Source organism: Narcine bancroftii, chromosome 6 (assembly GCF_036971445.1).
Source record: "Narcine bancroftii isolate sNarBan1 chromosome 6, sNarBan1.hap1, whole genome shotgun sequence".
NCBI classification, from domain to species: Eukaryota; Metazoa; Chordata; class Chondrichthyes; order Torpediniformes; family Narcinidae; genus Narcine; species Narcine bancroftii.
Genome location: NC_091474.1, coordinates 28,334,858 through 28,362,341, shown reverse-complemented (window position 1 = coordinate 28,362,341; position 27,484 = coordinate 28,334,858). Strand labels below are relative to the sequence as shown.

At 44.4% G+C, this 27,484-nt stretch overlaps 1 protein-coding gene across 3 annotated transcripts; it reads left to right on the top strand.

The window, feature by feature from the left end:
• Positions 1-512: 512 nt before the first annotated feature.
• LOC138735883 (14-3-3 protein beta/alpha-B-like) lies at positions 513-25,921 on the top strand. Of its 3 annotated transcripts, XM_069884462.1 has the most exons (5): positions 513-852; positions 15,056-15,176; positions 19,775-19,938; positions 24,404-24,499; positions 25,812-25,921. In XM_069884462.1, the coding sequence occupies exons 1-5, from the start codon at positions 559-561 to the stop codon at positions 25,863-25,865; spliced, it is 729 nt and encodes a 242-aa protein (XP_069740563.1). In that variant the 5' UTR covers positions 513-558; the 3' UTR covers positions 25,866-25,921. The 3 variants fall into 3 exon arrangements, with proteins under 3 accessions (XP_069740563.1, XP_069740561.1, XP_069740562.1); XM_069884460.1 differs by lacking the exon at positions 25,812-25,921 and having other exon boundaries at positions 24,404-24,679; XM_069884461.1 differs by lacking the exon at positions 25,812-25,921 and having other exon boundaries at positions 19,775-20,008; positions 24,404-24,481.
• The last annotated feature ends 1,563 nt before the right edge of the window (positions 25,922-27,484 follow it).

The window sequence follows — 27,484 nt, the reverse complement described above, 5'->3', positions numbered from 1 at the left end:
AAAGGTGAAGGCCTTACCTGTACAAGGAGGCCTGCCGTGGAGAGAGAAGCCCGCTCCCTGAGATCACTGGAAATCCCAAACGCAGAACTACAAAGATGGCTCACGGAGCCAAACAAAAGTGCGCAACCGTGCATGCACGAATCCTCACGTAGGCATGACGCACAAGATAAAAACAACACCAACGGGAGGGGGGACCAGCTGAGGAGGAAATCTCCCCACATCTGTGTGGATTTACCCAGGGGCTCCAGTTTCGTACCGTACCGGTGGTGTGGATTAATTGGATATAATTTGGTGGCACAGGATCATGGGCCAAAATACCCTGTTGCCATGATGTATGGCTAAAATTGAATTTTTAAAAATTAATAAAGTGTAGCATAAGCAAAAGGCAGGCAGATGCCTGTGTGTGTTTATAGATAGATATAGATCTCTTTTTCTCTCTCTCTCATTCTCCTATGGATGATGCAAGAATTGAATTCCTCCGGCATTTCAGTAACATGGAGCAGGAACTTGCGCAGCCTCTTATGAGTGGTAATAGCTTGTGTTTGTGCAGCCTTAAAGATGGATAAAACCGAGCTGATAGAGAAAGCAAAGCTCACCGAGCAGACGGAGCGCTATGGCGACATGGCAGAAACGACGAAAGCTATCGTAGAGATGGGTGAAGATCTCTCAAATGAGGAACGGAACCTGCTCTCTGTCACTTACAAGAATGTGGTCGGGACCCGCAGATCATCCTGGCGAGTCATCTCCAGCACTGAACAGAAAGACAATGATAAAGAAGGGAAGTTGCAGTTGATAAAGGGTTATCGAGAGAAGATTGAGAAGGAGCTTCGTGATATCTGTGAAGTAGTTCTGGTAAAGTTTTGTGCTTATTGCAACAATGATAGTTATCTGTAGCCGTAGCTTTGTGTTTTCCCTCTTCTGTGTAAAGATCCCATTCGAGGTGAGATGATTGTTGTTACCAATTGTGGAATTCAGTGCACTGTAATGCAAGTGGATGCAGGTTTACTAGTCTCAAGATGATGGGAAAGAAACCATTCTGTTTCTAAAATGCATCTTGGAAATTCAAAACTTCACAAAATTCTTTACAACCACTGAATGATGCACTGTTGTAGGAAGCAGAGCCAGTTCATGTACAGCGACATGATGGACAACAGGAGAGACTGCAAATACTGGAATCTGGATCAAAAGACCATCTTCTTGAGGAACTCAGCTGGTTGAGCAACATCACTGGGAGAAAGGAAATGGGTGACATTTTGGGTCTCAACCTTTATCACAGCTGTTGACTGATTTTTTTTTCCCTCCCACTGATGGTGCTCGGCCTGCTGAGTTCTGACAGAACATTGCTTTTGGCATGATAAGTAGGTTTTAGTGATTGAGGGATAAATGTCACCCCTAGGTTAACAAAGAGGACTCTCCTGCCCTTTAAATGAATGCCTTTGGATCTTTTACCTCTGCTTTAGAGGGCAGTAGGGACCTCACGGTTAGCACAGCAGTTAGTGCAAAACTGTTAAAGCACCAGCGACCTGGGTTTGAATCCGGCGCTGTCTAAGAAGGTTGTACAGGTACACAATCCTTTATCTAGACATATAAAATCCGGAAAGCTCCAAAATCTGGCAAGCGGAGAGAGAGACTGGCAGCGCGAGTCGGGTAGGCGATAGGGGGAGGCCAGCACCGCGAGTCGGGTGGGCGACGGTGGGGGGGAGATGGCTGCGCGACTGGAAGGGGATGGGATGGATATGCGAGTCGGGCGGGCTACTTGGGTACTTGGGTGGGGGGAGGCAGCTGCGCGACTGGAACGGGGTGGGGTTGGGGGTGGATACGGCAGCACAATTCGGGTGGACTTAAATCTGGCTTTCCCAAATTCAGAACACACTGTCCCCCAAGGGTTCCGGATAAAGGATTGTATCCTTGTACATTCTCCCGATGTCTGTGTAGGTTTTCTCCCACCCTTCAAAAATGTACAAGGGTTGTAGGTCAGTTGGATGTAATCAGGTGGCATGGGCTTGTGGGCCAGAAGGGTTATTGCTGTGCTGCATGTCTAAATTTAAAAATATTTGAAAGATGGCACCTCCAGTAGTGTAGCAGTCCCCCAGTAAACCCCTGCACTGACAAGAATGGATATTCCTGGCCTGGAGTGAATCTTCAGCAACAACTTTACTGGTGCTGAGGCAAATGTGGCAGCAACTCTATTAGTTGTGGGAGCAAGCTGTATACTTCTTGGCATCTATGGCTCTTGGTACAGCAGGAGACACAAAAGCACTTCAAGGCAACATTTTGCTGCAAAGTTTTAGAGCAACTCTTAGTACATCTGTCAGTTGAACAGAAGGGCGGTAACAGACATGATCCACAATCTTACAACAGGGTAATAATGGGAAGAGCTGTCAAACATTTCTTCTTTTCAGGTTTTTATGAAACTTCATACCATCACTTTTTGAACTGCAGTACTTGCTTTGCTCTCCAATGGAATTTACCCCCATTAACTTGCATTCTGTTGGAAGCAGGTATTTGGGGGCTGAATGAACCACTAGTTCTTGCACACGTTCCTAAAGGAACAAATAGTTCAGTGCAGTAAAAAAAATTGCTGGAAATATTCAGCAGATCAGAGAGAAGCAGAATTACTGTTTGCATTAATGGTAATTGAAAGTCTTACCCCAAAACGTTGATAATATATCTTTCCTCCTATGGACTTTATGTAATTTGTTGAGTTCCTCTGGCATTTGTGTGTTTTGATCTACCTTTGTTGTAATTAGAAGACCAGTAAAGGTCTGTCTAATCATGAGAAAATTACACCCTTGTCTCCAACTTGACTCCTACGGGAGTGGCTTTGGTAGAACTGAGTAATTGACTGCTCTTGTAATATGCTCAGCTCATCTTTAAACTGCATGACACTTTAATTCCAAGTCTCCTAGCCTGTACTTCATACTTGTGCAAGGAAGTGGATATATCTGAAGTTATATTTTCATTCCAAATCTAAGGTTGACCAAGATAGCAAATCATTGAATGTTCATGTTTCATTTGTGCACTCACAATTTTGAATAATCTTCCTCTTTTATTAGAGTGAATGTCACTTGTCTAAATCCTTAATATGGGACCTAGTTCTGATGAAAGGTCTTTGACACGATATGTGCTATTTCACTCTCTACAGATGCTGCCTGCTCTATTGAAGATGGAGGTTTCAGTCAGCTGCAGTTTTGTACTTTTCAAGTAATTATAATACTGACCCAAGTACCTAGGCTTAATATTTCACAGTTAGATAGATGTGACATCGTATTATGTGAATCTTGACTGCCACCAATTTGCCTTCATTATTCATCCCTTAAGCACTCCAGGGTGCTCCCTGGGTCCTGGGTTGGGCTGGGGGAAGAAACTAACCTGGGACAGCGAGGCCTCCCCATAAAGCAACTTGGCGCTCATCTGCCCAGTTCAGACCCCCTGAGTCGCGCCATGAGGGCTGATTTCAGGTGCCGGTGGAAGTGCTCCAGCAAGTCGTTGGATTGGGGGTGGTGGAAGTTTGTGATGTAGTTCAATCCCCAGGAGCTTGGAAAGTGTACCCCATAAGGTGGATGTGAACTGCGCGCCACAATCTGTGGTTATGTGGGCCAGGACGCTGAAACCGGGAGATCCAGGTGGACAAGAAACCCCTAGCGCACATTTCGGCGACAATGTTGGGTGGGGGGGGTCACTTCGGCCACCGGGTGAATAGGTAGCGGAAACCCCTCGAGACAGGCAGGGGGCCCACGTTGTCCACGTGGACATGTTTGAATCAGTGCAAGGCAGGCTCGAACTGCTGGATAGGCGCTCGTGTTTGCGTCTGCACCTTCGCCATCTGGCAGTCCATGCACGCTCTTACCCACTCTGTAACCTTTTAGCAAAGGCCATGCCAGATGAACAGGGCAGAAATCATTAGAACCATCGTACGGATGGAGGGGTGCGACAAACCGTGTATGAGGTTAAAGTCCATTTTCTGCCACTTAGCTAGGACTACGGGTTGGGGGCTTCCTGTTGAAATGTCACAGAGAATGGTGGTGGTGCCATTGTCCAAGGTTAGGTCCTGCAGTTATAGGCCCGAAGGCTGTGCGGAAATACTGTATCCAGGCCAGATTGTTGGGCCCAGGCCAGCTCGTAGAAGTCAATGCCCTGCGAAAAGGCGCACACTGCTGGCCTGGAGAGAGTGCTGCTGTTGGTGGGTGGACAATGGATCTGAAGGCGAAAGTTAGCACCTTGTGGTCGGTGTAGAATGTGAAGGGCCAGCCTTCCAGGAAATAATGAAAATGGTGAACCGCGAGGTAGAGGGCGAGCAGCTCCCTGTCGAAAGCGCTGTATTTGCTTTTCAATGGGTGGAGATGGAGCTGAAGAATGCAAGTGGCCTCCACGAATCATCCACTAACTATTTGAGGACTGCGCCCACAGCAATGCCGGATGCATCGACCGTGAGTGTTGTGTCCATTTGCGGGTGCACTACCATAGTGGAATGTGCCAGGGCTTCCTTGGTACCTGTGAAAGTGGCCGACGCCTCATCTGTCCAATTGAGGACTCTGGTGGAGGCAGTCATCAGGTCGAAAAGGGGGCGTATGATAGCGGTTGCCACGGGAATGATTCTGTTGTAAAAGTTCACCATCCCCACAAACTCCTGAAGGCCTTTGAGAGTGGATAGCCTTGGGAACTGGCAGATGGCGTCTACCCTGTCCGGAAGTGGCACCGCGCCATCTTTGGTGATGTGGTGGCCTAAAGAATCAATCTGCTTGTGGCCGAACTCACACTTTGCGGGGTTGATGGTGAGCAGACGAGGAACAGCTGTGCCACGTGATCCTCCTGCGTGCTGCTTGCCACCAGGATTTTTTTGAGGTGAATGAAAAGGAATGGTAGGTCACGTCCTACCGCGTCCATCAACCTCTGGAACGTCTGTGTGGCATTCTTCAGGCCAAATGCCATCTTTAGGAACTCAAATAGTTAAAATGGAGTGATGATGGCTGTCTTCTGGACATCATCTGTGTGGACCAAGATCTGATGATAACCCCGGATCAAGCCAATTTTAGAGAACAGGTGGGCGCCGTGAAGATTGGCCGTGAAGTCTTAAATGTGATGCACTGGTCCGGAACTGTAGCCTTGTTTAAATGACGGTAGTTGCCACATGGTCGCCAACTGCCTTTGGCTTTAGGCACCATGTGGAGGGGTGAGGCCGACTCCATGCGAGTGAACTCCTCCTTAGCCAGTTTGTTTGTCCGGCATTAGGCAGCAGGCTCACGAGTGAATGGTGGGGCCGTTGATGGCGATGTGGTGCTGGACACCATGCCAAGGTTGTATGGAGGATAACTGTGGGCTCAGAATGGCGGGGTAGTCAGCAAGCAGGCAGGTGTAGTGGTCGCCTGAGGTCTCTTCAGTGGCGAGGTGAGTGGCTGGCTCGTCGGATGTTCCGAGGGGTTCCATCTGAAAGGTTTCCATGTAGACAGGGTGTCTGCCATGCAGGTCCACCAGTAACAAGTACGCCCGAAGGAAATCCACACCCAGCAAGGGTTTGTCCACTGTTGACAGAGTGAACTGCCAATAAAAGTCCGCCTTCCCGAAACGCAGGGGTATGTACTTCTGGCCAAAGGTCCGGATAGTGTTAGGTCTGCTTTGTTCATGAATGAGTGAGACAAACACCAGGCTGAGTCGAAATCAGGGTTCTTTGTTCTTTATTACCGGATTGTAACACTTGCGACTAACAAAGTTAGTCGGAGAATGCATTCTGCCGTTATCAGCAAAATGGTGATTTTTTATACCCTTGGATACATGTTTAGAACATCATCATATCATTACTTGTCCAATGACTAAAACTGTTGCTATCCTTTCCCTGCTAGCTTCCTGCCTCTCAATCCATCAATGTCTCTCTTATCTTGTAAGTACAAGGATGCATTCTGTTACTCCTTAGTACTGGGTGACTCCTTCTCCGGTCCCATCTCATGATGTTTTACCTAACAGGAGTACAAGGACACCTCCCCTTCTTGTTACTGCCCTGTACAGGGTAACTCCCTACACATTCCCATCTCATGATGTTTTACCTTACAATCCCTCCTTTGTCCTCTTTAGAGGACAATCTCGCCCTGACTATGCTACCACCGCGTTACATTATTTCGCCTATTATTGCCAAGCTCTATACGGGTTCTGTTCACAGGGTAGTTCGGCTGGTGGGCGAGGGTTCCCCCAACCCTCCTTTGCGTACACCCCCCATCCGTCACCCCGATCCCATTGCCTGTTTACAAGTTTCATCCCATTTGCCCCCAAGCAAAAAACTAGCTAACCCCCCGTACATTAGTAAATTCCCAAGTTAACATATGGTCTACAATCTAATTCATAATACTTGTTCTACAATCTGATTAATAATGTTTGTGTTACAATCAATGTTATAATATTTGGGTTACAAGCAAGGTTAAAATTATATGTGTAACAATCTAATTCACAATCCCTCCTTCCCATCACATTCCCCTTCAGACTCCAGATCGATCTCAGCAACTTTCTCCGTCTCCTGTAATGTGAGATAGTCTTGCTCCACAGCCTGCACAGCTTGATATTTCGGAGGCAGTTCATCACGGTCAGCAAAGGCTTTCTCTATGGTCCTCGTGACCAGCGTTCGAATGCATGGAATACAACAACAGCCACAAGTGATAAAAATTGATACAGAAATGAACAAACCCAGCAAAAGTTGTCCTAACAATGTGCTCCATCTCCCAAACACTCCCTGTAATCAGGATAAAACAGGATTGGAGACTCCAGACTGGGCTTTTAATTCTTTCGCCAATGCCCTAAGTTTCGTTAACCCCTTAGTGAGTGATCCATCTGGCCCTGTGTTATTAGAGATAGAAGTGCAGCATAGATCTCCAAACATAGCACACACTCCACCTTTCTCTGCCAGGACCATATCAATCGCTATCCTATTCTGAAGTGTCATAAGGGAAGTTTCTGACAGTTGTTGATGTATTGCCTCAACAACGTCCCTGGTCAAATTTGCAAGGCGCTGGACATTATAGTGAATAAGGTTGATCCTATTAACATTCTTATTTACAGTGATGGGAAAAATTGCACTAAAAACAGGAAAGCTTTCAAACCCAGCTGCAATCTCATCGGCTAATTTAAATTCGTCCGGAATATTCCGGGCTTGGCCAATGGCATCAATCCATACCCCATCAGGGTTCCTTCCTCCCGGCCCCAAGAGTCCAACACTCCTCCTTTTTCTCCACAGCCAACTCTCTGTGTGGCGCAATTCTAGGGAATCCTCGTCTCCCTCCTGCATTTTGACAATCAGCACTGGCGCATTAAGGGTTACTAGAGCACACCGACCATCCCAGTTAGCGGGGAGCCAGTTGTACAGCACTCTTCCTCCACAAAACTCATCTGTGTAGTCATTCAATCTGCTACAAGTCTCCTTAGTTTCAGATTCATTTTTTTTGTTATGGGACCTCAAAATCATCCCCTGTATATGTTCATGATAACCAGTAACCTGTTTGGCTGCCCTGTCAGGCACCCATGTGGCGTTTTCCCTGCTAATAGTAGGTCGTCTACATACTGAATCAGTGTAACATCTTCCGGGAGCTTTAATTTCATTAGGATTTCGCTAAGGGCCTGATTGAACAGTCCTGGACTGTCCTTATAACCCTGAGGTAATCTAGTGTATGTGTACCGATGTGCTTGGTAAGTGAAAGTTAACCAGTCTTGCCATTCCTCAGCTAAATTCAAGCAGAAGAATGCGTTTGCCAGATCAATGACAGTATAGTATTCGTGCTCCAGACTCAGAGCCCTAAGTGCTACATATGGGTCTGGGACTGGTCTCCCGATGGTCTTGGTAGCCAAGTTAATCTCCCGGAGGTCGTGTACCATCCTCCAGTCTTTTCTACCCGGTTTGGGAACAGGCATGATGGGCGTGTACCACATACTGTCAGGTGCCGCCCTTAAAACCCCTGACTCCATTAACCCTTCTATCGTTCCTTTAATACCCTCCTCCTGACTGGGCGACAAGCGGTATTGTTTTCTCCATATTGGTTTCTGCCCGGGGTTGGCCAATTCTAGAAATACCTCTCCTTTTATTACTCCCACATCATAGGGCCCCGTTGTCCATATATGTGGACTCAGATTAGAAAGATATTTGTCTGAGTCTCTGTGATCAATATTTTCTCCTTCTATGGCTCGGTCTCTTTCTACTTTCTCATTCACTACCTGGTCCCATGCTTCAATATTCAGTCTGACAAATTTTCCTCCCTCCGAGGTGGAATATCCCGGGATTTCTGTCTGCCTGTATTCACACCCTATCGCTTCCTTTACCATCGGACCCAGCTGTCGAGCGTGATGATCTTTGGCAATACCCAAGGTCACATGAGGCACACTTTCTACTCCTAAGCAGAACCACTCCATTTGTTCTTCTGTCATGACAACCATAGCAGCTATTCCCTCCTTACCTACAAAGATAAATGGACAATGTATCGTTTCTGTCTTCCCTTCTTTTAGAGAGTCCCACCTCTCCTCATATTCCTGGTCCGGGTGGATGGTGTAGTTTAATGTAACATGCATAGGATCTAGTGGATAATGGTAATCCCCATACCGAGGAATACTGGCCCTCCACTCAAAAAACTGTTTAATCAGCCCTGGGCCTGGTTCATCATACAGTAGCCGACTCCAGAAAATACTTCTGAAGCGTTAGATGGGGTCATTACTATAAACTGTCCTCCCCTTCTTATTGTATCCCCTGGGTATGTTAACCGAAGGCCCTTCTCAGAACATTGTATGGTTATTCCTAGTTTGGTAAGAATGTCCCTTGCTAATAAATTAATGGGGCAACTTGGCACAACCAGGACAGGCGTTTTAACCCTTTGTCGTCCAAATGTCATGTCGATGTTATCTGTATAGGGCTGTGTTTCCCTTATTCCGGAGAATCCTATTGTAGATAATGTTTTGCCCGAAAATGTGCTCCCTGGGGGTTTTTTAATCACTGTCGTAACTGCTGCCCCTGTGTCAACCATAAATTCAATTTTTTCTCCATTTACCGTCCCCCAAATTTTTGGTGGCTCCCAGGGAGGCGTGATTTTTGATTCTCCTGGGCACCTTCAATAATCAAATTCAGCACCTTCCTCAATATAGTCATTACACTGAGGTGCCTGGACTTGTTGATCACTCTGCCACCCCCCGATTCTCTGGGGCCCATCAATATGTCCACCCCTACCCCTTGCTTGTCCTCTTAAGTTTCCTCCTCTTCCCCGATAGCCTCTCATAGAGGGTAATCTTTTTCCCCTTGCTCTCCCAGCCTCCGGACAGTTCCGCTGGTAGTGTCCAGGATTTTGGCAGTACCAGCATACTGCATGTTCCCCTCTATACATTGTACCTAGCTGTCTTTCCCAACCATTTCTTACTTGGGGTCCCGGATTTATCACTGGCCCCATGACCTGTGGGACTATCTGTTGGGCCGCTAATTTAACCCCTATATGTTCTATGGCTCTCACCAATTTATCGGTTGTCTTGTCCACCTCCTTCTGGGACGCACTTTCTGACTTAGCATGCTCTGATTGACGATGTCGTTTGATTGCATGTGTCAGGTGTCTTTTCCACAAATCCTCTGACATTGTCTCTACTCCCACAATGTCCCTTAATTTTGCTTGAACCGTAGCAGGTAGTCCGTTTATTATCCCATTACGAAAGTGAGCCCTTCCTAAGGGGCTGTGGTCGGGTCTTTCTCCAGTCCCTGTTTCCCATAAGTCCCATGCTCGAGTGAAATACTCGTGTGCAGTCTCTCCTTCCTTTAGTTGAAGGGTTACCAAGGCATCCAAACTATAGGGTGTAGGAAATGTTTCTCTAAGTGCTTCCCAAAATTTATTCTGAAGTGGGTTAAATTCTATTTCATCCCCCAATTTACTGCTTCTTACAATTCTCTCTATTTGCTTCAGGGCCCCTTCTGCCTTTAATTTTATCATGATAGTTCTGACATCTGCGAGTGCTAATTGTTCTTGGCAGGTTTCTCGCTCAAAACAAGAAATCCATGGACTAGCCCCATTACTCAACGGAGGTAGTTTTTTCATTAAACTCTCTAAGTCCATTCGTGACCAGGGTACATATTTTTGAGTTCCCCGTCCCGTGATCAGTAATGGGCATTGATATCTCAATTTTGGGGATTTCTGCTCCTTCTTTACTCTTGTAATGCATTTATTTATCCCACCTTGTTCTGACTCTTCTTCGTCACTGTCACTGTCCCTATCAGCTTCCAATGTCTCAGGGTCAAAGGTATATTGGTCACGTTCATCTCTAAGATAATCTTTTCGGCCATAGTTTAGTTGTTTCACATCTTTCTCTTTTGTTCTAACTATGTCCAGGTAGGCATGTCTATTTTTCTCCCTCCCGAGTCTTTTCCTTTTACTTTCCTCCCATGGTGGATCGTATCTCGTTTCCTCTTCTGTACTACACTTTTCGTCCTTTACTCCTATTACCATTCCTTCAGCTTTAATTTCTCCTGACAGTGTTGTAGTTATCTTTTCCACTTCCTTCAATACACCTACCATTAAATCTTTTTGATCCTCACTGATCTGCCCCAGCACATTAATATCTCTGTTTAAGTTTTTAATGTTATCCTGAACCTTTTTCATGTTCCATTTCTGTATCTCTAACTCCTTTTCTATTTTCTTGGACTCCAGAGGGGTCTCTACATCTATTACTCCCCCTTCTATTTTTATTAAAGGGGCCTGTACCTCGTCTGATGTATCCCTATTCCCGTGGTTCTTGTCACACCCCAGTGTCTCAATATCTGAATATAAGGGACGTGACTCCAGTGTCCCATCTGGGGTGCCAGAGAGAGAGAGAGAGAGAGAGAGAGAGAGAGAGAGAGAGAGCATAGCGAGAGAAAGAGATAGAGAGGCAGATACACAGAGCACAAGAGATAGAGAGAGAAAATGCCATGCACTGGCCCCACTGGGAGAAAAGTCTTCAGATTAACACTTTCGTTTCAAAGGTTTTAAAAGGTTCTCATCCTGTGATCACTGGTCTGGATCAGATTGGGTCTCCCACCACTGGGAACTATCACTCCTTCCTTCCCTCCCACCTCGAGTGAGCTACACGTCAGCCCACAATGTCTGCCCTGATCCCGCAATGGTGGGGGTGCGGGAAAAAGGGAGGGAGAGAGGATAAAACAGGATCCCATTTGATGCGGAGCTGGAATTGTGGGCACAAAATTAAAACCAAATTGTATTTCTCTGCCCTGCCCAACCTGGGGATTTCAGGGCAGCACCGCCACAGATTGGGATTGGGAGGGGGAGTGGGTGAGAGAGGAGGGGGGGGGGGAGAAGAGAGAGAGGGGGAGAGAAGAGAGAGAGGGGAGGGTGAAAGGAGGGAGGGAGAGAGCAAACCCGGACACTTCGTGGCTGGAAACTGGAAACAGGCACTTTTCCTTTCCTTTCTGTGTTTTGTTTCTTCCAGCTTATCTAAGCCTCTACTTTTTAAAATTTTTGTTTCCCTCACCTGTCAGGAACATCTCAGTGCCCCCGGGTAACCAACCCCTCTTCCTCCAGCGGTCTACACATTTTCGGAGCATTTTTTGTTTTTCCAATGCCGCATTACTGGTATTTCGCTCCTCTAATTCCTGATTAATTTCCTTAATAACTTGGTCAAAAGTCTTAGCAGGCAACTGTACAGCCATAGCTGCGGGACCGCTTTCTAATGCCTGTTTTAATTTAGGTTCTTGTCCGTTTAGGGGATCTATGTCAACGAAAATTGCTTTTAAAAATGTCTCCTTGCAAGCTGGATGACTAATATCTTTTAAAAGAACAGTCTCTAAGTCTTGTCCTCCAATTGACTTCAGACTGTCCTGTATACTCTGATTGCTCGTTTTCCACTCTCTGTTTTCCCAAAGGGGTCTGAAAGTTAAATTACAACTAGCAAACCAAATATTTGGGCTATACTTTTGTCCTGTTTCCCTGTACCAATCTATGAATTTACGTAACTTTATCTCCTTGGTGATGTTGGGAATACCCTCATTTAACTTATCAAAAGTATTTCGAATAAACTGGGTGTCTCTTAGGAGTTTGTCAACTTTTTCATTAATATCTCCTACCTGATCCGGACACAGCTGTCGCAGCCTTCTGTCGTCGTTCTTGTTCACCAGGCAGGCGTCCCTGAGTACTTTTTTTGTTGTCTCAAGGTCTCTAGTGTCTGCTGTGGTATTCCACCACGGCGAATTGGGGAAATAAATTCTTAACTTCTCAAGTGTACAGACATTATCATACCTACCGGACATTTATAAGTCAGTCTCTCAGATACAATTGAGGCCAATAAGCCTGAACCTTTGTTTTCTTTCAAAGCCCAACCTTCACGTGGGAGATTTCTCCTCTTAATAACCAGTTTAGGGCAGAAAACTCAGGTCCTCAATTGTTTATAGACCACCTTCTCACTCTATTGGACTTTGCAACGACACAATAAAGACTTTTAAACTCTAGTAGTTTCTTGCGAAGCACTTAATAAATGTCATTCAAACACCTTAAGGACTTTTATCTTGTCTGTAATCACTTACGTGTTACAATCCTGGCATGCGACCTTCAATTGTGGTCGTCTAATTTGTCCGATCTCCAGTTCTTACTGACAATCATAAAGATTTTAAAAAAAAAGAGAATTTTGTTAAAACAGGCTTCTCTGGACCTTTTTATCAGCCGGCTGAGATGATTGTCAGAAAAAACAGAAACCGTCGTCCAGTGTTCACTCACCCATCACGTCGGGGTCACCAAATTGTTAGGTCTGCTTTGTTCATGAATGAGTGAGACAAACACCAGGCTGAGTCGAAATCAGGGTTCTTTGTTCTTTATTACCGGATTGTAACACTTGCGACTAACAAAGTTAGTCGGAGAATGCATTCTGCCGTTATCAGCAAAATGGTGATTTTTTATACCCTTGGATACATGTTTAGAACATCATCATATCATTACTTGTCCAATGACTAAAACTGTTGCTATCCTTTCCCTGCTAGCTTCCTGCCTCTCAATCCATCAATGTCTCTCTTATCTTGTAAGTACAAGGATGCATTCTGTTACTCCTTAGTACTGGGTGACTCCTTCTCCGGTCCCATCTCATGATGTTTTACCTAACAGGAGTACAAGGACACCTCCCCTTCTTGTTACTGCCCTGTACAGGGTAACTCCCTACACATTCCCATCTCATGATGTTTTACCTTACAATAGTCGAGCAGGGTTGTCGACATTTACATGCCTCAGCCCCCCCAACATTGATGGTAGAAACACAGACGTTGATTTATGGGGGCTTGGCTCGGGGGTTGTTGTGGTCTTCCTCCACTGGGGTGTTTGTCTCTTCCAGGCAGACTCGTGGTGCGGCCTGGTCACTTGATTGACCATCTCGGGGGGCCTCGCGTTTGGTGCGGTAAAGGATGTTGGCTTTTGCTGCGACTTTACGTGGGGTCACTAAAATCGGCATCCGTGAGCAAGAGCCTGATGTCCTCTGGCATTTGTTCCAGGAAGGCTTGCTCAAACATGAGGCAGGGCTTGTGGCCTTCTGCCAGTACAAGCATTCCATCCATCACTGTGGATGGCATCCTGTCCCCCAGGCTGTCTGAGTGCAGGAAAGGCTATATGTAGTGGAGGTTTTTTAAGGCTAGATAATTACCATCCTCCGGCAGAGCTTGGATGAGGTGCAGCAGTATCCTGGTCAAGAGAGCTAATGACATAGAAATATCTCGTTGAATCTGAAGTGATTTGTTTAATCTGGAACTGGGCCTCTGCTTGGCTGAACCAAGTGAGGGGCTGGTTAGTCCAGAAGGTTGGCAGCTTTAACACTATGGCACCTACTGCTTCAGGGTCCATTTCATTGAGTGTTCAGGGTGTGGAGACTCATCGGGATCACCACTGTAGCCAGTGGTGATGGAGCGACTGTACAGATTGGAGAAGCAGGTTGCTAGCTTGGGTATCACAACGGACTGTTTATTTAAAACTCACGCGCTTGCTTTATCAGGCCTAGAGTCAGACCACGCACAAGTCCATCTGTTTGCATCATGCTGGCGCAAGCGCGCGCACATGCTAACTTCTGGTCTGGACTGGAAGAGATGGATGTGTGCCACGATGTTTGCCACCATGTTTGCTACCACTGCCCCACTGACCGCACGTAACAAGTGGGGCCAACTTGTCCTAGCACATCAGTGCATGGCCTCAGGTCCTTAAATGAGTTGCTGATTGAGTTTGTATTTGAGGAGTTTGGTGGAGCGGTAGCAGCTGTTCCTGAACCTGGTGGTGCAAGTCATGTGGAATGTATACCTCTTTCTTGATGGTAGTAGCGAGAACAGAGCGTGTGTTGGGTGGTGTGGATGCTTGATAATTGCTACTGCTCTCTTGACAGCAATGACACCAGTGGGAGATAAACAATGGTCTATGTTTCAGGCTGGATATTTCAATGAGACCATGTTGGTGAAGGGTTCTGGCCCAAAATGTTGACACTGCAGTGCAACCTGCCGAGTTCCTCCACCAGATTGTTATTTGTTTCAGATTCCAACACCTGCAGTCTCTTGTGTGTCCTAATCCTGCCCTGTACCCGTACCTGTTTCAACCCTCAATGAATAGAAATGATTTCTCTTTACCCAATGAACGTTGTCATTTTAACCATCTCAATTCTGTTATTCCCAAAAATGGAAGACCATACAACTTCTTTGTACCCAAGCATCATTCAGCAACATGAAGTTTTGCACCAACGTGCATATCACCAGAAATGTGTATTTTACAGAAAGCTCTTTGAATAACAATTTTCCTAGTGATGTACTTGACAAAAATCATTATGTAAAATTTAAATATTTGATTCTGATTTCAAACAATAAGAGCTTAATTTGTTAAATAAGAGATGATTTTGCTGTTTGTTTAATTCAAATGAGGCATACAGCACAATAATGGGCCCTTTTGGTCCTAAAGTCTGTGCCGCCTAATTAACCTACACCACCTGTACATTTTGAATGGTGGGAGGAAACTGGAGCCCTGGGGAAAACCCACACAAACATGGGAGAACATACAAACTCCTTCAGCATCTAATGTATTTTATTTTCTCTACCTTTTTAATGCAGAAACTCCTGGATGACTATCTTATTAAGGATAAAATTTCTTTTGAGAGCAAAGTGTTCTATCTGAAGATGAAAGGAGATTACTTCAGATACCTGTCTGAAGTTGCAAGCGAGGATAAGAAGGGTATGTCTGGAGAATTTAGATCTTCATCGGAATTTGCTATTTTCTGTACAGAAATTGCCATTCATGTTGGGCAAGCTGGTGATTTAGAAACATAGAAGATAGGAGCAGGAGTAGGTCATTTGTCCCTTCGAGCCTGCTCCGCCATTCAACGAGATCATGGCTGATCTTAAAGTTCAGTACCCCGTCCCTGCCTTCTCTCCGTAACCTTCAATACACTTATACTGAAGAAATATATCTAATTCCCTCTTAAATAGATTTAATGAACCTGCCTCTACTGCCCTCTGTGGCAATGAATTCCACAGATTCACCACCCTCTGGGTAAAGAAATTCCTCCTCATCTCGGTCCTAAATGGTTTGCCTATTATCCTCAAACCATGGCCGCGGGTTCTGGATTTTCCCATCATTGGAAACATCCCATCTGTATCCATTCTGTCCAGTCCTGCCAGAATTTTATATGTCTCTATGAGATCCCCTCTCAATCTTCTAAACTCCAGGGAGTACAATCCCAATTTGTGCAATCTTTCCTCATAAGTCATTCCTGCCATTCCAGGTATCAGCCTGGTGAATCACCTCTGCACTCCCTCCATTGCAAGAACATCCTTCCTTAGATAAGGTGACCAAAACTGCACACAATACTCCAGGTGTGGTCTCACCAAAGCCCTGTACAGCTGCAGTAAGGTATCCTTGTTCCTATACTCAAACCCTCTTAATATGAAGGCCAACGTACCATTTGCCTTTTTAACCGCCTGATGTACCTGCATGCTCGCCTTCAGAGACTGGTGTACAAGTACCCCTAGGTCTCTCTGCACTTCCCCATCTCTTAATCTATTGCCATTCAAATAGTAATCTGCCCTCCACTTTATATTACCAAAGTGGATAACCTCACATTTATCCACATTGTAGTGCCTTTGCCATGTATCTGCCCAGTCCCTCAATTTATCCAAATCACACTGGAGCTTCCTGACCCCCTCTTCCGTGCACACAACCCCTCCTAGCTTAGTGTCATCTGCAAATTTGGAGATATTACATCCAATCCCCTCATCCAGATCATTAATGTAAATTGTGAACAGCTGGGGTCCCAGTACAGATCCCTGTGGCACCCCACTGGTTACCGCCTACCACTCAGAAAATGAGCCATTTATCCCAACTCTCTGTCTTCTACCTGCCAGCCAGTTCTCAATCCACATCAATACTTTGCCCCCAATCCCATGAGCCTTGATTTTGTAAGCCAGTCATTTATGCGGGACCTTATCGAAGGCCTTTTGAAAGTCCAGGTATACCACATCCACTGGCTCTCCCCCATCTATTTTACCTGTCACCATCTCAAAGAATTCCAATAGATTTGTCAAGCACGATTTACCTTTTGTAAATCCATGTTGACTCTGTCCGATCCCTTCTCTGCTAGTCATATGCTCCGCTATTACATCCTTAATAATGGATTCCATCATTTTGCCCACTACTGATGTAAGGCTCACCGGCCTATAATTCCCCGCTTTTTCTCTACCCCTCTTTTTAAATAGTGGGGTAACATTAGCTACCCTCCAATCCATGGGTACTGATCCTGAGTCTATCGAGTTCTGGAAAATAATTCTTAAAGCATCTGCTATCTGAATGGCCACTTCCTTAAGTACCCTAGGATGTAGATTATCAGGCCCTTGGGATTTATCTGCCTTCAATCCCATCAATTTCCCCAAGACCATGTCCTTAGAGATACTGATTTCTTTCAGTTCCTCCCTTGCATTAGTCTCTATGTTTCCCAACATCCTTGGGAGGTTATTTGTATCCTCTCTTGTAAAAAACAGAACTAAAGTAAGAATTTAATTGGTCTGCCATTTCCTTATTCCCCATTATATATTCCCCTGATTCCGACTGCAAAGGACCTACTCTGGATTTCACCAATCTTTTCCTCTTGACATATTTATAAAAGCTTTTGCAGTCGGTTTTTATATTTGCCGCAAGCTTACTTTAGTAATTTATTTTTGCTCTCTTGATTAATCCCTTTGTCCTTCTTTGGTGCATCTTGAACTGCTCCCAGTCTTCTGTTGTGGTACTTTTTTTGGCCAATTGATATGCTCTCTCTTTGGACCTAATGCTGTCTCTAATTTCCCTTGTTATCCACGGTTGAGTCACCTTTTTTGGTTTATTTTTATTCCAAACCGGTATAAACGATTTTTTCAATTGGATCTCCCACTAGTGGATTTGTGGCATTCTCATCCATGGGTCCATGAGGTGTACAGAATTGGAAACCTCTACCCATGAAATTTCTAATGTCTTTGGGGACCAAAAGTTCAGCTCGAAGAACAAGTAAAAAACATGTTTATATTTTTTGATGTGATCTTGTTTGAATGTTTATTTTAAAAAGGTTTATCTAGTCCTATTTAATTGCTAGTGCTGTTAGGTAAAAACAATTTGTCTCCTTAAGTTAAATGTTTTAATGTTTCCTGCATATATCTGTTTCAAGCATATTAGATTTTAGACATAGCATGGTAGCAGGCCATTTTGGCCCACAAGCCCATGCCATCCAATTTACACCCAATTAGCCTACAACCCCAGACGTTTTGAATGGTGGGAGAAAACTGGAGTCCCCAGGAAAATCCCATGCAGACACAGGGAGAACGTACAAACTCCTTACAGATTGCACAGGATTCAAACACCAGTCCTGATTGCTCGTGCTGTTAAGGCGATGCACTAACCATATGGTTTTTCAAGTTCCCAATGCACATTTACAGGCTGACCTCTGAGCTTCAAATGTAGTTCGGTCCTATAGCCCAGATCAGCCAACTGAAATAGGTGTCCAGGTGTATCTGTGTTAGCATTTCATATCACCTTTTGCAGTGAGAGGTTCTACCCATTTAAAATAGAAACTTGGTTTGCATTTATGGAGTACCTTTAACAGAGCAAGGGACTCATTTCATTGCCTGCTGGAGCAGATTCAGTTGTCATAGCGGTTAGTTCAATACCTTTACAGTGCCAGTGATTGGGACCGGCTCGGGGTTCAAATCCCACGCTGTCTGTAAGGTGTTTGTATGTTCTCACAGGTTCCGGTTTCTTCCCACCGTTCAAAATGTACTGGGTGTGTAGTTTAATTGGGTGTAAATTAGTGGCATGGACTCATGGGCCAGAATGATCTGTTACCCTGCTGTTATGTCTAAATTTAAAATAACAATATCGCACAAGAGAGAGGAGAGCAAGGAACAAGCAAATGCTGACTGGGTAGAATGGCAAACCAATAAATTGAGGTATAAATTGATGGACCATTGAGGTATCATTTTTTTGGCACTGATTACAACTGTGTATTTATTGATTCATACTTTTAAATTTAAGATGATAAGACAGGAGCAGAAATGGGCGTTTTGGTCCATCAAGTCTACCTTGCCATTCAATCATGAGCTGATACCTTTTCCCACAGCCCCACTTCCCAGCCTTCTCCCCATTACTTTTGATGCCCTAGTTAATCAAGAACCTATCAATCTCTGCCTTAAATACACCCAATGACTTGGCCTCCACAACCACAAATTCCACAGATTTACCACCCTCTGGCTGAAGAAATTCTTCTGCATCTCTAAGCCCTAACTTTCAATCCTGAAGTTGTGCCTGCTTGTCATAGATTCTCCCACCATGGGAAACAACCTTTCTACATCTACTAAGTCCATGCCTTTTAACATTCAAAATGTTTCAATGAGATTCTCTTCTCCCGCCCACCCCCAACCCCCCTCTCCATTCTCCTAAATTCTAATGTCTTTCCAAGACACTGGGATTCTGAGAATGAATGATCTTCTGAGTACAATGGTGTGACCTGTATATGACCCTGCACCCAGCCCATGGCCAACTTACTAAGAATACATGTACAATATTTTAACTCTATAATTTACAAGACATTTTAATAAGAATTATAACTTAACTTAAATATTACTATTAACATATAGCCATAACAATATTACTGATTATGTGATGTAACAGCAGCCAAAAATGACTACTTTGAATAAAAATTTATTTGAATGGTAAGTATTTATTTAATTAAAAATATGATAATAGTCAATTAAAAATATCAATAATAGGCCAAGATCTGTCAAATTCTCCTCAAATGATGATCCTTTCATTCCCGGAATCATCCTTGTGAAACTCCTCTGAACCCTCTCCACCATCAACACGTAAATGAGGAGCCCAAAACTGCTTGCAACACTCCAAGTGAAGTCTCACCAGTGCCTTAAAAAGCCTCAACATCACATCCCTCCTTTCCTCTTGAAATTAATGCCAGCATTCCATTTGCCGCCTTCACCACTGACACAACATGCAAGTTTACCAGGTCCCCTTGCATCTTTGTCTCCATTTTTAAAAATAGTCTGGCCATTTATTTTTTTCTACCAAGGTGCGATAATAATAATTTGTGTTATAGTTGGTGGATCTTCACCCTTCCCAGCTGCAGCAACTCAGAATTTTGATGCATCTTTGCAATGCTTTTGTGTATATGACAATAAACTCTCATTCAGTTGTGGGACAGTGATTCTGTGCCACTAATTGTAAACTAAATGGGACATTTTGTCATGCTATCCAATTTGTATGAATAAGAGTTAACCATCACCATTTCTCTCTTGTAGCTACGGTGGAGAATTCACAGAAGGCCTACAAGAATGCATTGGAAATCAGTAAAGCTAACATGCAGCCAGCACATCCCATCCGACTTGGCCTGGCCCTCAACTTCTCACTGTTCTACTATGAGATCCTGAACTCCTCTAAGGAGGCGTGCCAGCTGGAAAAAGATGTGAGTGACAATGCGAGAGTGGTATTGGAAGAATGAAGTGGGAAGTCTCTGAAAGATGCAGAAAGTGGAGGTGAGGGAAAGGTGTGACTGGATAACTTGTTGAATGTGAAGGGTGGAAGATGGGTGCTTGGGAGAGGCACCCATCTTTGTTAAATCCAGTCTCTGACAATGAAACCAATTGCATTGAAATGCTCACAGTCACTAGGTGCGGTTTCTGGAATGGTAGCAAAGGAGGCCTGCCGGTTAATATTTTTTAATCAAAAATGTATTTTATTCACAATAAATTATTTATAAACAAGAAAATCATTTATTACACTTATAATGACAGTCATTATCATCAATGTACATTGTTACATTTGTTCTCTCCATACACTGTGGCACCTTCCATTGTTTCTTCCATCCCCCTTTTTTAGTTGAGGGACTTCCCCTCGGTCTTAGTCCCTCAATGCCCAGTAACGGACAGACTCGAGACTCTGGTCCTTCCCATCAACGCCCTCGCATTGGCTGCACCAAGCCCTCGTGCGTCCCTCAGCACCTACTCCTGCAGCCTGAAATGTGGTAGTGGGCAGCATTCTCAGACCAACAACTCAAGATCTGTACTAAAAGATCTGATAGTTAATGAATATACAGCAAGTGAAAGTAACTTGTAATGCTTTTTAATGGAGACTTGCATGGTTTAGGCCACACACTAGTGCAGTGGGATCTTTTGTATCCAACTAAATGGCAAGCAGGTCTCGAGTGCAAGGAGCCACTTCCAGTAATGCCATTATCAGCCTGCTCATGATCATTTCTCTGAAATGAGACTGGAGCTCAACTGTCTTGACAAGTGAGAGATGAATTGAGCCACCCATCAGAGCTGTGCCTGAATGATTTATTCTGTATCAACCAGTACATGGGAAGAGGGAGAGAGAAGAGAAAATTGATGTTTATCTTGAAATGTTGTCATGGGAATGCTGTGCTGTCTGTGTTTCTCTACTTCAAACATGCCTCCTAAGTTGCCTGAGTTTGGCCCATATTCCTCCAAACCCTTCCTATTGAAGTATGTCTTTTGAATATTGTAATTCTACCTCCTTCTACCACTTCCTTTGGCAGTTTGTTCCACTTACCCTGTGGGTATGAAGTTGTTCCTTGGCTTCCCTTTTAAATCTCTCCCCTCACCTATGTTGCCTAGGCTTAGACCACTCTGCCTTGGAGAAAAGACTGACCATCTACCTTTCCATACCTCTTAGATTTTACACTCAGCCCAGTTCCAACCTCTGACAGCAAAACAAGTTGTTTATGTGAAGTGACACATCATCAAATTCTTTTCTCTGCTTCTACTCCTGGTACTTTCAAAATGGCTGCAGCATGTAAATAGAACCAGGAGTAGGCAATTCTTCCCATGGGCTGTCCTTTCACCACTCGTAATCTTCCCCCCCCCCCTCTGGAAACCGATGTCTCCTCATCATCATTCTGGTGCCTTGCCATTTGGTATGGGCGATCATGTCTATCTATCCGTCATGATTTCTGACCCTCGAATTGAAGTTGTTGCTTTCCTGTTCTCCTTTGGTAAAGGCTCCTTCTTTGAGCTAAGAAGTCGGTGTTGATTTCATGATTATGCAAAGTTACCCCCTCCATAAATCTTCGTCCGCGAAGCCAAGCCAAAGAAAAAAAGAAGAAAGCATAAATACTGAAGTGGCTTCCTGTTGCAGTGTCCATACTGGACGGGTAACCCTGACCATTGATCAGCAGATTCACCTGCCCAGTGTTTTTAGTTTTACGACCATAAATTCCAATTTGTAGAATCTGCTTGTAAAAAACCGTCCACATTCTTCAATCCATGGCTTCACGTGACCCTGATTAGGAAGCTAAACAGGTACTACACCTGGCCCAAGGGTGACCTAAAGGCTATCGGATAAAAAGTATGCCTTGCACCTCCTTTTACTGAACAATTGTGCAGCATTAACACCAATGTCCCCAACTCTGGTCAAAAGACTGCATTCACCCAATTGATTCCATATACCCCTCATTCTTCAACGCTCTCAAGAATGGGATGGCACGGTTGGCGTAGCAGTTAGCGCAACACTGTTAGAGAGCCAGCGATCAGGACTGGGGTTCAAATCAGGCATTGTCTGCAAAGTGTTACAAGCCCAGAGAACCCCAAAACCCAGCAGCAATAGATATTCACCATGACAAATGGTTACTTAAACAAAAGATGCTTTTATTTATCTTTAAACATGAAAACAGAATCACACTTTAACTTAACTAACTTAACCCCCTTCTAATGTTTGTAAGTTCAGAAAAGTTCTTTGATTCACAGTCCAATCTCACTTCTCATTCCTCCCAAGTTTACTGGTTGTAGGCAATTCTTATATTGTGCACAGAATTTAACATTTATGAAGTTTACCAGGTTTTAGTGCTTGAAAGGTAAATGGTTACTGTTCAGGAAGGTTCTTGTCAGCTTTCAAGGAGAGATTTATTGTTTGCTGGAAACCCACAACTGATTCTTTTTAATTACCTACTTCATTATCTTGCCGAAGAAACTTGCCTCAACAGGATTTTCCAGATGATAACCTCTTTCTTTCAGGTCACTACAGAGTTCCTTTTTGTTTCTCCTATTTCAAGTGAAACATTAGACAGCCAGTCCTCTCTCTTGTATGAACCACAAAGGCTTTGACCAGGCTGAACCAAGCACTCACAACCCGTCTTCCAAATGGGGTTTTTCCACAAACTTGCCAGCTTGTCCTGTTCCAGTCCCAGCCATTGCTGCTGACTGTAAAACTGCAGAACTGATCTCTCTCTCTGAGAAAAACCTGTTTGACTCCCTCTCAGGCAAAACCACATGACCCTCAGAACAACAAGCAGCACTCCCAGACAGCCTGCGTCTCCGACCTATTCCTCTGAGTTCCTTCATCTGTTGATTTTCAAATCAACAATCCATTCGTGAAGTCCCTTGGGCACTCTCCAAAGCTTTTGCAAAGTGTCTTGGAACTGGCCTGTTTAGCTTGAGCAGAGCTATTTTAAATGAGATCTGTTTTGAAGTGTTTGTATGTGACCTACACTAAAAAAAACCTGCCCCAATTTATCTCTCAAAAACATATGTATAATCTGTCACAAAAAAGTTTGAATGTTTTCCCTGTGTCTGCGTGGGTTTCTGCCAGGGGCTCATGTGTCCTCCCATTGTTCAAAATATACCAGGGGTGTAGGTTAATTGGGTGGCATGGGCTTGTGGGCCAAAAGGGTCTATAGCTGTACAGGGCCTTGGTGAGACCACACCTGGAGTATTGTGTGCAGTTTTGGTCACCTTATCTAAAGAAGGATGTTCTTGCAATGGAGGGAGTGCAGAGGCGATTCACCAGGCTGATACCTGGAATGGCAGGAATGACTTATGAGGAAAGATTGCGCAAATTGGGATTGTACTCGCTGGAGTTTAGAAGATTGAGAGGGGATCTCATAGAGACATATAAAATTCTGGCAGGACTGGACAGAATGGATACAGATGGGATGTTTCCAATGATGGGAAAATCCAGAACCCGGGGCCATGGTTTGAGGATAATAGGCAAACCATTTAGGACCGAGATGAGGAGGAATTTCTTTACCCAGAGGGTGGTGAGTCTGTGGAATTCATTGCCACAGAGGGCAGTAGAGGCAGGTTCATTAAATCTATTTAAGAGGGAATTAGATATATTTCTTCAGTATAAGGGTATTAAAGGTTACGGAGAGAAGGCGGGGTCGGGGTACTGAACTTCAAGATCAGCCATGATCTCGTTGAATGGTGGAGCAGGCTCGAAGGGTCGAATGACCTACTCCTGCTCCTATCTTCTATGTTTCTATAACCATGCTGTAGGTTTTAATTTAAATTTATAAAAATAAATGAAGCCCTCGCCTGGTCAAACTCTCCCTCTTGCTCAAGCCACAAGTCCTGACAACACCTCATATTTGTCAGTTAAATTTGATTTGCCACTCCTTAGCCCACCTTCCCAACTGATCCAGATCCTGGTATAAACTTGTATCCTTCTCGCTGCCTGTTACATCACTGTTTTCTGCACACCTATTTTGTGTAAGTAGAGTTTTCAACAGAGAAAGGAGCAAAAAGACCAAAGAGGACCAAAATTTCCTTAGTGGGGCCAAAGTGAGCAAAGCTGCATGTTTTAAATTGAAACTGCACTAAATTGAAGACACGAGATGCTGGCATATGGAGCAATTCTGGTGCAGGGTCTTGAATCAAAACATCGAGAATTCTTCTCTTCTCCCTGCCCCCAACAGATGCTGCTTCACCCGCAGAGTTCGTCCAACAATTTGTGTTCTGCACTTGTGAAACTGAGCATTAAAAAAAATTGCTTGGTTTCATGCTGATGTCCTTTAATGTGTTGGTAGCGTTTTGGGCTGAAATCTCTCTTCACTTCAAAACCTAACTGCAGAAAGCTTCACCTGACAAATTATTAAGGATATGATTGAACCTGGTTGTTTCTGTCTTGTGTTGCAGGCATATGATAAAGCAAGTGACCAGCTGGACGCTTTGAACGATGATTCGTACAAAGACAGCACCTTGATTATGCAGTTACTTCGAGAAAATTTAACTGTACGTACCACAATTAAATTCATTTTCCTCATTTGTTGTGCATATTTTAAACTCTGATTTGAAACATCTTTTACTGTCACCTCTAACTGCTGTAGACACTTAAAAGTGACATTCTGAGAGTATTGGAGCAAATCATTTTATGTAATAAAGTAGAAAATTCTGTAATTACTCAAAATAAACATGGGGAGCAAAATCCTTCCAGTCAACTTTTAACTTACCTGTGCATGTTTGGTTTTGCAGATTTTTAGTGTCCTCAGTTTTGCTTTCTCATTATCGCCCCACCAACCTTTACAAGCTGTGTCACATAATTCTTGACTTTTCACCAGGAAACACATCAGAATGCATAGGCAGAAGTGGAAGATTGAGGACAGAGTACTGTGACAAGGAAAGCCAAAGTTGGGTCTAGAGGAGAATGGTTGCTGTCTGACAAAGTGGAGCAAAGGTTATGATCTGCAATTGTTGGGCACTTTTCCTGCATATTCTGTTGCACTCTTCATCTATTGATTACAGCCACAGGCCATGTTGTGATAGGCCTGAAACACTTTTCTGCTCTCTCTCCTCCTGCCTGACACTTTGCTACGTTGGCCTGGCCACGCAGTAGTTTCAGTGACTAGGCATTACAGGTTGATAAACATTACATCGGCTTGTGTTTGAGAAGGATCAAAATAAATGAGAACGTAGAAGATAGCCTAACACACACAAGTATGATAATGGTGCACGTTGGCACTGGATCAATAACTGGGAATTTACCAGGAAGAACATGCTGGTTTTGAGTTTTTGGTGATGGAAGTATGAGAATGAGGCAGTGGCCACAATCCAGGTTCCATTTATTGGCATAAACAAAATGCACAGTAGTTGTTTTCCATTATTTGCCCTGTAGAGGTAGCTGGAGGTTGTATGAGGTGGGTTATGTCGACTGGAGGTGATCTGGGCAGATGCCAGTGGAGCCAGATCCAAGCCGGAATCCTGTGAGTCCCCTGCAGCGGGGAAGTGAGGTGCTGAGTGAGTGGAAAGAAATTATGTGGAGAGGTTTAAGACTGGTTGTTGACAGGTTGTGAGACTTGGATGTATGGAAGTGGGTTTAGAAAGTTACTGTGGTTAACCTGTGTTGGGAGGGGGTGCGTGCTTAAAGGCTTATTGTTGCTCCCCTCTTCCAGAGCAATGGCCATTTTGTTTATTTGCTGAAACTAGCAATCAGCATTGAATTAATGCAGCTTCCTTGATTGTGGTACGGCTTGTGCCCTCTAAATGGAATTTTTCTATGCTGCTGGAATGTTCCTTGATTCATACAAACCTTATTTCCTTCCTACAGTTGTGGAACTCAGACAACCAGGGAGAAGTGGAACAGGCCGAGGGGGAGAACTGAACCTGTGACGCTTCCTTCCCCCATTTTACCTCCTGTCTGCCAAACTGCCCCTCCATCCTCCTGTTCGTTCTCTCCAACTTTGAGGCAATGCGCCCCATTCCCTTGATTCCGGGATCACCTACGCACCGTCAAACAGCACCCTATCTTCTAATGCATTGACAAACATTGGGGGGCGGGGCAGAGTCTCTCATCTTGTGTTCATCATCTCTGAGGTATCACCTGGAGGAGAATGCAAAATAGGAATTTAGAGGCAATAATTCACTTGGATGTTAGTATTACTGGCAATTGCTCGCCATAACATACTGTGCTATTTCAAGGGACAATTAAGTATCGACCACATTGACATACTGTGCTATTTCAAGGGACAATTAAGTATCGACCACATTGCTGTGAGTCTGAAAATGTGGGGTACATAGGAAAATGCAGCCCAAGAACAGACCCTTAAACTCACAATGCGTGCTGATTATAATGCCCAAATTTAAACTACACTTTGCTTCTTGCACCTGATGTATATCCTGCCATTTTCTGCATATTCGCCTGTCTATTTGCTTCCACCACTATTCACCTGTGAATCTGCAGGGATTGTTGACTGCATCCAGTGCTCCAGTTGTGGCCTCCTCTACATTGGTGAAACAGGTGGGGATCTCCCAGTGACCACCCATTTCAATTCCACATCCCACTCCCACATCAGCATGTTTGTCCATGGCTTGACGCACTGCCAAACCAAGGCCATCTGAAAATTGGACAAACAACACCTAATATTCTGTCTGGGCACTCTCCAACTAGATAGTATTAACTTTAACATCTCCAGTTTCTGTTAGGTCCTCTTTCTTCCTCCCTCCCTCTCCTCTCTGTCAGGAGTCTACTGGAATACTTGCTGTTGGCCTGAATGACTATAGTGTCAATACTAAGGAACCCCACTCCATTCATGGTGCCATCCTCCATGCTAAATCTTTTCTTTGGCTTGGCTTCGCGGACGAAGATTTATGGAGGGGGTAAAAAGTCCACGTCAGCTGCAGGCTCGTTTGTGGCTGACCAGTCCGATGCGGGACAGGCAGACACGATTGCAGCGGTTGCAAGGGAAAATTGGTTGGTTGGGGTTGGGTGTTGGGTTTTTCCTCCTTTGCCTTTTGTCAGTGAGGTAGGCTCTGCGGTCTTCTTCAAAGGAGGCTGCTGCCCGCCAAACTGTGAGGCGCCAAGATGCACGGTTTGAGGCGTTATCAGCCCACTGGCGGTGGTCAATGTGGCAGGCACCAAGAGATTTCTTTAGGCAGTCCTTGTACCTTTTCTTTGGTGCACCTCTGTCTTTATCTGCATACTTTATCTGCATACTGTAGCTCCATGGCACACCAGTTACTAACTTGGGTCACTGTTATCTGCTCTCAAACCCACAAGTTCTACACCAAGGATGAAGGTTGCAGATTCCCCTTCAAGTAGTTGAATTGGATCTGTATCATACTAGACTCTCTATACTCCATCCCCACAAATCCATGGGAGAACATTCATTACATGGATTATCGTGGTTCAAGAAAATAATCCTTCATCACTTTCTCACGGGTAATGAATTCTGGGTTTGCTAGCAACGGCCAACTTCCATGTAATACTTTAAAATTAGGGTA

What these genes read in the sequence shown, in the direction of transcription:
- LOC138735883 (XM_069884460.1), top strand. Translation starts at nt 559, where the DNA reads ATGGATAAAACCGAGCTGATAGAGAAAGCAAAGCTCACCGAGCAGACG. An exon ending in TGCAAGCGAGGATAAGAAGG is followed by an intron (nt 15,177 to 19,774) that starts GTATGTCTGGAG and finishes TCTCTCTTGTAG; the next exon opens with CTACGGTGGAGAATTCACAG. An exon ending in CGTGCCAGCTGGAAAAAGAT is followed by an intron (nt 19,939 to 24,403) that starts GTGAGTGACAAT and finishes CTTGTGTTGCAG; the next exon opens with GCATATGATAAAGCAAGTGA.